This window comes from Passer montanus, unplaced genomic scaffold (genome assembly GCF_014805655.1).
Source record: "Passer montanus isolate IOZ18808 unplaced genomic scaffold, ASM1480565v1 scaffold95, whole genome shotgun sequence".
Classification (NCBI taxonomy): Eukaryota; Metazoa; Chordata; class Aves; order Passeriformes; family Passeridae; genus Passer; species Passer montanus.
The window spans coordinates 773,528-787,136 of record NW_024374923.1 but is presented as its reverse complement, the minus strand read 5'-3'; the positions used below and the strand labels follow the sequence as shown (position 1 = coordinate 787,136).

Genomic DNA, 13,609 nt, shown 5'->3' with positions numbered 1-13,609 from the left:
TCCTTGTTGGACTATTTGTGCTTCAAGCTACTCCTCTAACATGTCAGTGGTGGCTTGTGCTGCTGTACCCAGAAGCTTGCTTGCGTGCTGTTTGAATGTTTTGTGTTTGGAAGTTGTTGTTGGATACAGAGGTCTGTGAGGGGCTTCTCTGCAGTTATTTTGAGCTCTAGCAGACCTTAATGAAATGCTGCATTGACAAGGTACATCCAGGCTTATCCTACAGAAATGCAGTGCCTCAGCTTACCCTGCCAAGAAAAGAATGTTTCTGTTGTAATTCCATTATTAAAATGCCTCTGAAATGGAGTGGTGCCTAATGTCAATAGAGGTGCAGTGAATGCTTGATGAAGTGTGTCCGTGGAGTAGCAAACATACTCAGAATTATGTTGGAACATTAATTATGTTGGAAAATTATTATGACCTTGCATTTCAGCACGCTTGTAACTATTCCATGTAATACTCATAGCTTGAGATTTTCCTTGGTGCTTGCAAGGCAGAGGATGTTACTAACCTCTCTGATTGTGGGAGAACCTTGGGTTTGGTCATCCTGTGCTCAGGACCAGGAGTCTGTGTAAAAATGACACTGACTCTTTATCCCACCATCTTCCCCTTCCTTTGTACAGAAAACACAGTGTAGCTCTGGTACAAAGGTGAGTCCCTCTCTGAGTTGGTGCTTCTGTTCTTCTGCCTGTGACCTCTGTGTGTTGTGGTGTATCAGCAGAGGAGGAGCCTGGGACATGATTGTGGCTTTGCAAAATAATAATCAGCAGGTGCTTGGGGCGCAAAGAAAAAACACTAAAACTAACAAAAAGAAATGCTGTAATTGCCTATTTGGACTTTGGAATCTGTAACCCTCCAGTGTTTGTGCCAAGCTATCGGTACAATTTAAAGTACATGAATTTTTTACTGTTAATGAAGATATATATGGGATCATTGCTTGGGCTTTTATGTGAGGAGTAAAGATCGTTCCTTCTACACTGCAAAGTGCATCTTGGCGACTTAGAGTTAGCAAAAGTCTGTTAGCAAACTGATCTGTGACTTTCCATCACCATGGATTAAATGCAGTGTTTAAATGGACGCTTGCATTTCTTACAAGAATGTCTTCTAAATTTATGGGACATATACCTATTTCTGATCTAAAAGTTCGGCTAAATAAAAGTTTTTTAAAGAAAGACAAAATGCTGTAAGAAACTTCTACTGCTCTTGCTTACACTGCTGGTAAACTAATATTGTTGTATATAACAGCCTAATGACTAGGACTTAAACACAAAATCCCAACATATGCAAGCATTTGTACCTCTGTGCTCTTAATAGTGCCTAGTAAAAATTTCACAGTTTTTAGCCCCATTCAACCTAGGATTTTGAGCTAACATTTTAAGTCTATGTAGATAATGTGTTTTAAGTAGCTGTTGAAAAATCAAAGCAAGAGAAGTTTAAGCCCACCCCTTGTATTAAATCATTTGAAATCTTACAATTGCTGTTATTTTCAGTCCATTGTGTCTGCTTCCTGTTGGTCAAAGGTTATGAGGATAGGGTGGTGTAGAGTGAGGTGGGAAGCCAGCAGGAAAAAGAAAGCTTTGCTTATTTTGGGGTAGACAAAACTACAGAAATGGCCATGACATTGCTTAAATTTTCTGAAGACTTGAAGAGGTAAACTAGTCAAAAACTGTGTTCTTGATGTTGTTTATTTTCTGCTTTGTAACTTAGGTATGGGGAGAATGAATTGGAGTGAGAGGGCTTCCTTAAAGAATGTTATATTTGTGCTTGAATTTTTTTTTGTTCAAAAAGAGTTTTTGTTTTGATTTACAAGTTAACTCGGTGAATGCTGTTGCTGAAGCAAGAGCTTTAACCTCTCTACCTGTTTGCTCACTCGTATCTACTAGCTCTAAAAAAGAAAAACAAGAGAAAAGTTTTGTGCCATGGAGAAGCTCTGGTGTATTGCTTCAGTACATTGTGGGTATGTGTTAATTGTGTTAATACAGCCCTCTAAAAATACAATTTATCTTAATATTTGTGCTGTTACTGAAGAGCTGTGGACAGATTCCTTGTCTGTCCACACATCTGTGAATTGGTTGTGGTGGTTACATTCTACAAAGCTGTTCATCCTAATAATGTATGGTGTGAGGGAACTGTTACAGACCAGGAAGCAGTAGAAAACATTTTATGTGAGCTGATGAGAGCTAGAGGAGTGTTTTTTAAGCTAATCCAAGTAATTATATTTGAAGCATCTTTACTATTCAAGTATCCTGGTATGTAGTTTATTTAGCTATTGGTATGTGAGATTGCTGGTTCCTGAATTTCTTAACCATTTTGTTACTGCCAGTGAGTTATTTGTATCTAAAAGTATTGTTTCCATTGTTGGAAAAACAATTTTTTTGCTACAATAGGAACTCAGAGTTAAGGAGCATAGTGAAAGGAATCTATACATCATAATGTCTTGAAAAGAATTTATGCTTTATGCTTGCTTATTTTGAAATTAATTTTTCTCTGGCTGCTCAGAAAAAAAACTTCTGGAGCCTAATCGATAAATATTTTCAGCCATGTAAAGAATGTGTTTATCAGACAGAATACTGATTTTTATTTTATCTTAGCCTTTACTTTTCTTAGCAACTCTCTCTGCCATCTCTGCATAGGCACATTTCTGATCTGGTGATTTGTAACGGGAAAACAGTGTTAAAATGTAAATCACTGTTCCTAATTCTTCCCATTTCTTATACAGAGGGGAAAAATTGCACGTTCCTTATATACGTACAGGGAATTCCTTGCAATGCCTCACAGTATATAAAAACTACTGTGCCAAAGCTGTGAAGCTTTGACAGAACTATAGGTTTCCTTTAGCTTTCCCTTCACTATGCCTGTGGAGAAGGTCTTGAGTAAGTGTCAGTCCTTCCATTGCTGGAGCAGTGGCTGACTCATTTGCAAGAGATGCTTTGGTCTGCACATACTTGATTTGCAAAGATGTCAGTGACTGTACATCCTTGCTCTCATGAGGAATGGATAAGGATGGAGTGTCAACATGTCCTAAGTTTAATTTGTTGGGACTATTTAAAACACCGTCTGAATTTCCATTGGAGACTGAATTTGTGTGTTAATGGATGGCTAGGAGCATTTTTAATACAACTGGTAGGTAAAACCAGCTTAGTTACTTGGGAGACAAATTGTAGAAATTATGGGATATCTTTGTACCATCATCCTTAGCTCATCACTAAATCCCTCTTAATTCATCATTCCAGCTATTGAAGCTGGAGAAACTGATGCTTCTGTAGCTCAAATCCCCTTTCTTTTGTAGCGTGTACAAAGCACAGGATTTAAGCCTATGAATATTTTGTTGAAGAGATGATGTACAGAATGCTTGGCCTCTTGTCATCTGTAGAAAACTCTTGTATTGTTTGCAAATGAGCATGCTCGAGTGATCCAAACATGAAGCAGTGACACAAGCATGTGTTGTATGGTCATTGCAACTGCAGTGTCCCAGGATCTAAATCTGTGTTAGGAATGGCATGTTTTTACAAAATTCTAGTGTCTCATCTTTCTTTTCCTTGTGTATAACTCTTACACAGATGATGAAGGTAGATATCTACATGGGGGAGTAAGAAGGAAAAAAGATAAAACTCAGTTTGTACAAAATATTACAGGAAGCACTGGGCTTGTGATTTGGAAAAATGGGAATTTTTCTCCAACATGTTACAAATGCTGCTTCAAAACTCCTCCTAGGAAATGAGGAATGAATGGATAAAAACATATGGTGAAATAGTTAATCCCCAGCTGTTGGAAGGCAAGCAGCTGTTGATATCAGTAGAGTGTAGGCTTGACTTCTCAGCTTTGAATTTTTCACGTCTTTATAAATGCTTTTTTTTTTTCATGGGTGTTCCTTCATGCAACCTACACCCATGAACTCAGTTGGAATCCAAGTCAAACGGCATAGCTGGTGTCTTCTCTGCCTTGTCTTGTTAAGGGGGTCCTGTGAGCATGGTGGCAATCCTTGTGATAAGCAATGTACAGAGACTTCTAAAAACAGGGCACAGCCTACCCCGAATTATTTGCTTTCTTAAATTAAGAGCTGTGGGGAGAAGTGAATTCTAATTAAAAGCTGATGAAAAGACTGAAGCAACTTTTTTAAAAAACCCTCAACAAACAAACCTTTGTCTGGTGAATACACAAAACCATCATTTCTTAAATAAATCCACGTGATGCAAAGCTAGATTGTAATTTGGTTGGGTTATCACAAGCACTGTCGAAGAAGCTGATCTTTAGGAGGAATCTGGAGGAAGGAGATGTCTCGCCCTTGCTTATTTGTTCAGGAAGCCTTCAAAAGAAAGATGAGAGATGCTGGAGAGAAGGAAAAATTATTCAAATCTGGTATCAGTGGTAAAGCAAAAAGCAATAGGGGGAGACTAGCAAGAGGGAGAGAGTCAAGTAAGAACACAGATCTCTCTAAAAGTAAAAGCCTCAAAATAGGAAAAGAGGCCCCAAATTACAATAAAGCAAGTCAATAAATGGAGAACTTTAAAATAGAGGATGATGTAATCAGAATGAGAGAAGGGAGATTCTTCTGGCAGCATTATTTCAAATAGGACAGATACAGGAAAGACTAGAGAGGGGGATGATCAGAGCATGCTCATGATCAGAGAGGAAATAGCCAAATTTTAGAAATATTCTGGGGAACAGGGCAGCAAACCAAAGACCATGTAGATGTGCGAGTAAGGCACCTGCAGTAGTTGTATTTCTCCTTGTGCCAAGGCAGACCTCATGCCATGAGTGTTGTGACTTCATTGCTGACAAAGGAGCGAGATGGAGTGGTGAAAGGAGATGGCAAAGCTCATGTCAGTGGTGGGGAACGTGTTCCCAGCAAGTTCCTAGGAGTTATGTCTTGGCTACACAGGATGGGTGGTGGAGGAGAAGTGAAAAGGTGGGTTTGCAAGAGATCAGAACCATTGGAACTTTTATAGGCATTTCAATTGGATTAGAGAATGTGGGAATAGAGAGAGACAATCTGGTCACTGGTCCTGGCTTGCAGACAGTGAAATGGGGGCTCAGGCTCTGGCAGTGCTGCAGGGCTCCTGCTTTATTGCTCTGTATAGCTATGAATAGGTTCTTCTTTGGTGAAGAGATGATAATCTCCTTTGGTGATAACTCTCAGGTGTGCAGGAGTAAGTTTGTCCTTGCCATTAGAAAATTTCTGGCATGTTGCAGAAAAGTATTTACTGAAACCAGTTGTCATGAAGATCAGTTTAATGTGAATTGCATGATACAGACGTGGCTGCGCTATTGCACATTGGGAATTGGGATAAGAATGTAGAAAAAAAGGATGTAAAAGGCAAGAAAAAATTAAGAACTCCTATGCAAAGTTAAGAGAAAAATGAAGATATTCAGTTAGTTTCAGATTCATAAAGTAAAGCAGCAGTTTGTGCTACACTGTCTGCATTTTATTTTGTACCTTTTTTGGCGCTTTAATTAACACTGGGAGATTAATTCACGTGCTGAAACATCAGTTATGAAACAGAGCTGCCAGTGTGTGTGGAAGTATTGTTCTGCTGTATTCTCAATGTTTTGTTTATTTAACAAGCTAAAGTTAGAATCGACGGCACAAGACTAGAAAATGGTGACAATAGTTTGAAAACAGGAAATTTTGGCCTTGTGTGTATTCGGAACAGATGATCAGGATGATGGCCAGGAGAGTGGAAACTTCCACTGAGACTGTTTTTTCCTTATTTTGCTCAGTGAGAAAAGATGGTGCTTCCTGGAAAACAAGTCTTAAGTATTTAAAGAAAGTCATAACATATTCAGTATTTTCCTCGTATCACATTTGTTTGTTTCCCAGCAATGTGTTTACACTTCTTAGTATCTAGTGCTACTAAGAGTAGAATATTTGGACTATTGTCAAATCATGGAATTGTACATTCTGCTGCATAGAATTAAGACACTAAATATGCTTTGGGTTTTTTGTTTTGTTCTTGGTTTAATTTTTCTGTCTTAGGTTTCAAAATATAAAGGGCATCACTTTTAGGGAAGAGGATAAGAGGATGTCTGTTGCCAGTTGGTATTATGACAAGGGCTTCAGAAATAACTTGTAATTACATATTCTTCAGTTCCTGGTGCTCATGATATGGCCTTTAAAAAGAAACCAGATTAAAAAAAACCACAAAACCAATGAACCTAAAAGATTTAAAAACATTTACAGAAAATGCTTTCCTTAAAACACCCCAAAATAAGAAATCCATATGGAAATCTGCAAGTATTAATTTCTTAGGGAAAGCATTTGAAATTTTGCAATCTTACCATGTTGGAGTTTGTCCTGCAAGCTGGAAGAGCAGCAAGTGGAAAAAGTAAAGTCCTGTACTTGAAGTATTGTTACCTAACGTGACCTCTTTCTGCTACTTCCCAGCAGTCCTCCCAAGTATGTGCCTTGTGGGATGCAGCTCGTCAGTCATACTTGTCCCTGGTCTAGGCTGACCACAAACAGGATTTAAAAAGAAGCACAGTGTGAAGGAACACTTCTATTTTAGTTTCATTTGAGCTTCTCTGGGGTTGCAGAGCACAGGTCTAATCCACAAGTCAGTGAAGCTGTGCCAGAGGTGTGTTTGTCTTCTGCAATGGCTGGAATACCTGGATACTAGAAATGTGGAGGCAAAAAGGAGCAGAAATACTCAGCTGCTGTTTGGGATACTTTTTCTGGTTGTTTGTCAGAGACATGTACCAATTTCACTGTTATTTAACGTTTGCACTGAGAAGTAAGTAGAAAGAGAGAAATAGTTTAAATAGATAGGACCAAAAAGCATAAAGAAAATTAAATCTTGATCCTAGCAGACAATTGAAAAATGCTCAGTAGTAGCTACAGACTTAAATGTCCACAAGAGCATTACAAAGTCACCTTAGGCTGTGTCTTTTGCTGTTCCTACATCTCTCTGGTTCATGTTCTGCCTTCTGTCTTCTGTTTACTTCATCAGTTCTTTTGGAGTAAGGAAATGTCTTGCTGTGCATTTATGAAACACCAGGTATTTTTTGGAGCCTTCCTTGTGCCCCTGGGCAAGTAATTTCTTTCTGCCAGGTCTTAGTTGATGTCTCTGAGAAAGAAGGATGCCAAATAGTGCCCTTTTAAAGTATTCCGTGAGTACAGAGATGAAAACCTAAGCACAAACATCCGCACACTTGAGAGATGAGAAGGAAGGCCTGAGATTTGTAATTTTATTCTTGGGTTTACTGGTCATACATAAGGAAAGATTTATTAGCAGTGTTACTGGGGTGGAGTGTAAGGAACCCTCTTTGGCTCAGCCAGTTCTCAGGAGTTTTGAAAGGTTTTTTTGACTGGATGCTACCCAGAAGAAAAATGGCAGCAAATGTGCTAGACGAGGAAAATCAGCTTGAAGCAGCCTTGGAATGGTGGGTATTAACAGGAGGATAATTTATCAGTTCATCAGTAAGCAGTCACTTGGCCATGTGAGAGCTAAATCCGTAAAAAATGGACCACAAAAAGCTGTCTTTGATTTAACATCTCTTAAGTTTTTATTTTAACATGTCATGAAATAATTTTGGCCTCTTGAGAAACCGCTTAAGGGGATCTAAATGGAATGTTAAATCCTTTGAAAAATATAAATTATCTACTCTTTTCTGCCCCTTCCACCTTCCTTTCCCTTTCAATTTATATATGCATCCCATATTTCCTACATCTTTGAACTACAGGCAGCAGCTGAATGAAGTACCTCTTGAGTGTATATGAGAAGAGAGGAGGGGAAAATAATCCATAAATGTAAAGATTAAGGGAAGTATAGCTACAGTTTCTTCAACAGGTACATCTCTTGTAAGTAGAATATATTGTAAATTCTGTGTGCTGCATACAGTAGTATGCAGTAGTTTTAAAAAAGCCAAAAAAACAACTAAACCCTAACACTGCTTCATGCTGCTCTCTGTCAATTTCTTAGCTCCTTCATTCACTTCAGCAGTTTGCATATACCTTAGCAATAAGAACAACCCTAATCGCTGAAATGTCTTGGTTTTACTTTGTAACCTTCTCAAAATGCTGCATAAAAAACACAGAATTCCACTGTTCCTTCGATCATTTGATGCTCTGTGGGTGAGCAGCTTGTCACATTTCAGCCTCTCTCAAAAGCAAGTAAACAAGCTCGTTTCTATAGCTCTGATGGGCTCATGAAGCGATGGTCTCATGACAGAAGCAGGACAATGTTTGGCAGGCATGGTGGTGTCCTGTGCTAGGCCAGCTGATGTGCTGTGCAGCCCGGAGGAGAAAACAAGCTGAGAGGCACACAAGGCCTTTCTTAGACTGAGGGAAAAGCAGCAAACCTAGTTAAACTGTGTTTTGTAATAATTTACAAAGCCTACTCAGGCTCTTGGTGAACGTGATAACCATGATTTTTGCCTTACAGCACTTATAAAAGGAGCCATTTATTTGCTCTGCAAGCAGTGCTTAGTGGCTAAGAGCTATTATATTTCTAAAATATATTATTAAATCATATTTATGTTAACAATATATTTTATATATTTGAGTGAATCTTTCATTTTAAAAATATTTGCTCGAATTTCTTTCCAGAATGAAATAACTACAAAATATTTAAATCACATTCTGGCTATTTTTGCGACTTTTCTGGCTATTTTTGCGACTTTTCAAACTTGAAGCAGTTGACTTGTAGCACAGAAAATCAGTGTTTGGTAATGTATGGCTGATAATAGCATCAGTTATGTGACAGATTGTTACCTTTAATTTTCCTGTGACATAAATTGGTTGCATCTTTTTTGAGTGATTATGAGAAATAGCTTGTAGCATGCACTTCTATAAAAGAAAACACAAAATTTTCAAACAAAAATGCCCAAATGGGTAAAAAAAAGAAAAAAAGATAAAACTTGCATAAGTACATATTTGCACATGTGCACTCTCAGTTTTAGAGATTGCTCTTTGGAAAGATGTTACTGAAAAAGCTCTTCCTTCCACATACAACACAAATAGCACAATATTCTGTACTTCAGTGGGGCAGTGCACAGCTTTCTTTGCGGCGACAAAAACCGAAATGTTAAAAATATCTGAAGCTTTAAGAATCCCAGATATTTTCAAATAACAAAGGGTGATTTATGTGAGCTCATTTTGCACTTTGACAAAATATAGAGGCGCTTTTGTACTATGATTAGCAAGGGTGCTGATGTCAGTTTGCTTGTCTAGCTTTAAGCTTTATTCTGCTGCTAAATTGTGCTTTGTGCTGTAGTCCAGACAACCTTTGTATCTGCCTTATTAGTGTGTAGTTTATGGAATTGCTTTTGTTTTTGAATATAATCTGTGCCAGTTTCAGAGTGTGACTCACTATATGACTGAAATAAATGTTCGCATATGCACTATGTGAAAACTCTTCAAAAATAGTAGCAGGTGCCAGCAGGCTAAATTCAATGTTTTAAATATTTAAGACTTGCTGTTTTGTAGCCTGAAGGGCTGAAAGGAAATTCTTTATAGCTCAGTGTTTTTTTCTCAGTTTTAGAGTCCTATTTACTGATTAATACTCAACAGAAATTGTCAGGATTGCTAAGAACCTTTCATTCCTTAACACAGTACTAGAAATAAATTTTTAGAAGAGGCACGCCTGGTTGATATAGAGATGATGGGGGTTTTTTGCCTGGCATTTTGTTGCTGCACAAACTGTGAGACAAAATGCATCATGCTTCTCAATTGCTCCTGTTCCTCTCCTATCTCTAATGTCTTTCCTCTTGATTTCTGCTTTGAAAATTTCATCTGAGTGACTGAAGGCTGAGGTTAAAGATAAAGCTTGTTTCTGAAGCAGTTTGTAGTAGTTATCTGTGATCAGACTTGCCTGGAGAGAGGATCATCTACTGAAGTTTCATGTTAACCCAGCATCTAAGTTGTCACTTGATTTGGAAGCAGGAAACAAAACAAATTCTGCTAATGTTTTTGGGTCACTGTTAAATGCTGCTTATCTAGCTGTGCTGCTAGGATATACTCACATTTGAAATCTAAATTGAAGGGGTTTAATCTATTACATCTTCTACATTTTAACTGTTCACCAGTTAAAATTACTGCTACCATGGAAATAGTTGCTTGAGACTTTGACTTGATTCACACAGTTCATAATTTAAAAACAGATGCCATTATTCAGAACTGCAGTAAGTACAATTGTTTTGTAAAGTATAGACATTATCTTAAAATCAAAAAACTTTTAGAGCTTTGCTAGTTGGAGAATGGATCACAAGCCTTAATTAAGCTGTCTGTCCTTTTTCCCTTTCTCCTGTTTTCTGTATTATCTTTTCATAATAGCTTTTGAAGCTTGATACCCCAAACAGGCATGCACAGTGGGGATTTTATGAGTCTCTGGGGCAAAGCCAACAGCACTTGTTTGGAGCAGGGAGATACTTGCTCCTTGTCCCTTATGTTGCCCTTCCACTAGTTTCTTTCCACTAGTTGCTTGAAGGTAGCACCTGCAAAAAAATGAAATGAATGCACTCTTGTGCCTCACAAAAATGGCTCTGAATCTTTCTCTAATACACAGTAAGAAACTCTTGTTTTCAGTGCTGCCGTCCCAGTGTTTAAAGGACATCACACACCTTGACCCCTTCTGGGACCCTCCTTGCTGATTCCATTCCTTTCCTTGGTTAGCACACAGCCAGGGCTGGCCAAAAGGAAAATGCCCTCACCCTCACCTGTCTTACTTATACATTTCTTCTACTGGTTTGTTTGGGGGTTTTTTGGGAGGTTTTTAATTTGTTTGTTTTTTGTTGTTGTTGTTTGATTTTTTTTGTGGGTTTTTTTGGTTTTTTTTAATCTTTGAAAGGATTTGCTGACAAACTTGTTTGAATATCCTAAAGAAGTTTAAAGTGGGATGACTTGGGGCACGGTGTGAGTCTGTGGAGTAATACACAGTGTCTTGGCTACTGCACTGATTTACCTTGGTCTCCCATTTGCTTTGCTGAATGGTATAAGAAAAAATGGATTACACAGGTGTGGCTCCCCACTGTGTCTGGGCTCTGCTTTCAGATTTCCCAGTGTGAAAGACGTGCAGCTCTCTTAGTGAGCAATGGCAGTGTGTCTGGTTTCTTCTGCTGTGCCCATTATGTTGGCACTGGGGTATAAAAAGAAGCTGCTAGCGTAGTATTACTGGTAGAGCTGAGGAACAGAAGTGCAGCCAAGTGGGGCAATAAAGATGCTGTTGGAAGCAGCAGGACAGCTGTATGCAGAGCTTGGTTGTGTGGTTTCCATTAAGGTCTTTGATGAGAATTATGGCAGGTGGTGGAGGCCCATGGGATGAAAGACAGTTAAGGATTCGTTAGAGAATGCAACATTTTGCATTTGCTTTTCTCTTATACCAGTTTCTTTCTGCAGCATCAGGAGGGCTGGTATAATAGGCATAGTGTCAGGCTATCAAATTCATGTGTTCTGTATCTTCCCCAAAGGCTGGGTTTATCTGGTAAAACTACAACATTTGGTCATTCTCTCCATCTCCATCTCTCTAACAGTTTCAAAAAATAATAATTTTGCTCTTTTTCTGTAAGAAGTACTACTGTAGAAATATTATGAGGTTCTGAGTGCAGAGTTCCCCTGGAATCGAGGTGCATGTACAGTGTGAGCATTGTCTGTTCCTTAAATGCAGGTCATATCTTTGATTGTCAGTTAAAAATTCAGTTAAAAAGCATCAGCCTGAAACGACAGATACTGGAAACAAAACACCATGGAACACTTAAAGATGTATTTTATTTTGTCTTTCTCATGCCTGTGACAGCTTCCTTCAGAAGCCCTTTTTGTGTGCTTTTTTGCCCCTCTCCTGATCCCCACCCCGCTTTTTTCTTTAGTGCATTCATGCTTTCTCATTTTATAAACAGTGATTTAATTTATATATCCACTTGTTACAAACAAAGCCAAGATATAAAATTTAAAATACAAATTCACTAATCCTCAAGTCCACTGCTGTAACATTACCTAAATAGTGTTAAATCTGGATATTTGGTGTGTAATCTCTTAATATAATATTTGAACTACTTATTATTACTTCGTTCAACCCAGGCTGGAATAATAAATAAAAGGTTTTAAAGTGTAATTTCTTCCTTCTAATTTTTCTTCTTTTTCTCTCTCCCCAATTTCCAGGCATGGAAGAGAAGGTGGTTTGTGCTTCGGAGCGGCCGCTTAACAGGGGATCCAGATGTATTGGAATACTACAAAAATGACCATGCTAAGAAGCCTATCCGTATTATTGACTTAAATTTGTGTCAACAAGTGGATGCTGGATTAACGTTCAACAAAAAGGAGTTTGAAAACAGCTATATTTTTGATATCAACACTATAGACCGAGTTTTCTATTTGGTAGCAGACAGTGAGGAGGAGATGAATAAGTGGGTTCGATGTATCTGTGATATCTGTGGGTTCAACCCTACAGATGAGGGTAAGTTCTGTTGCTTTTCTGAGAAAGTGCAGTGCCTATGTGTGAAGAACATTTCAAAGATCAGATGGCTATCTTTAGCTAGCGTATGTTTTAAAACTTGTGTATATTGGCATTGAAACTTCCTTGTTATCCTCAAAAAAAGTAAGCAGAACAGAGGGAGATATTCAGAATTTGTTACAAATTAAGTATGCCTTAGAACTTGGATGACGCTCTTCTGTTCTGCATGATGTTAGTTCTTGGGAGTAGAGGAAAAATCTCAAGTAAAATCATGTGCAGCAGTAGATCTTCATAATCATCAAACGAGTCCCATTTGGTATAAAAACATATGATTATACAAGCAGGACTGAGTGCAAAAGGTCAGGTTTCTAATATTACCATTTCTCCGTCTGCTTTGAAACTTGGGGAAAAAGAAATCCACCCCCATCAGCTAAAACAAACAAAAAATAACCTGTAGTTTTGCACTATCCAACTCAAATCCTACCAAAATAGATACTCTATGAATGCAACTTGTAGGAAACACGATGGTGTGTTTAATTCCTCACAAATACCTTGTGGCCATTGTTTGTCCTGAATCCATTATTTTTTATTTAGTTATTATTCCTGCATTCCTTTTGGAGATTAGTGGGTTACATGACTTGCTGTAGCTCCGTGCAGAGTTCCAAGAAAACATTAAATAGGAGTGGTAAGAGGGTTATACATAAGGCATGCCTGACTGAAGGGGCCAGAAATAAATCTCTCCTTTTTGTAGGATTGTGGATTGAGGGAGGTGAAGGAGAAAAGGGGCTTGCATCACTTTGCTCCAGCCAAATCTTTAAAAGTGACTGGAAAAATACTGTTGCATTAAGGACCAAGAAGGGGTCCTTTTCTTTCTCCTTATTGCAGTTTTGAACTACAACTTTGTCATGAAAACCTGATCTATTAATTGCCACTCTAATAGCAAATTCAGCAGATTTTTGACAGTTCCAGCATGTTTTTGTGGCATCCTGAGCACACCCAGGACCCACAGCACGTCTCAGAGAGCAGCTACCATGAGATTCAGTGCTCAGCCTGCCAGGAGACCCTGCAGAGAGGTGTGGGTAGGGGGCACTGCACCAGTGCAGCTGTGGGCAGAAGTCCTTGGTTCTGGGGACAAACTGGAAATCTGCGATCTAAGGACAAAATGTTGGTTCGTGCCACACCTGGCAGCTCTTTGGCAGAGCACAAAGGAGCACGTGTCCATTGCACAG

General features: G+C 38.6%; 1 protein-coding gene across 10 annotated transcripts in view; it reads left to right on the top strand.

Moving 5' to 3' along the window:
• The window catches only part of GAB1 (GRB2 associated binding protein 1), a 95,918-nt gene that overhangs the window by 43,991 nt on the left and 38,318 nt on the right, over nt 1–13,609 (top strand). For all 10 annotated transcript variants that reach the window (XM_039696067.1, XM_039696063.1, XM_039696065.1 and 7 more), the window contains exon 2: nt 12,089–12,383. In XM_039696067.1, the coding sequence (XP_039552001.1) occupies nt 12,089–12,383 (295 nt within the window). The remainder of the gene's footprint in view (nt 1–12,088; nt 12,384–13,609) is intronic.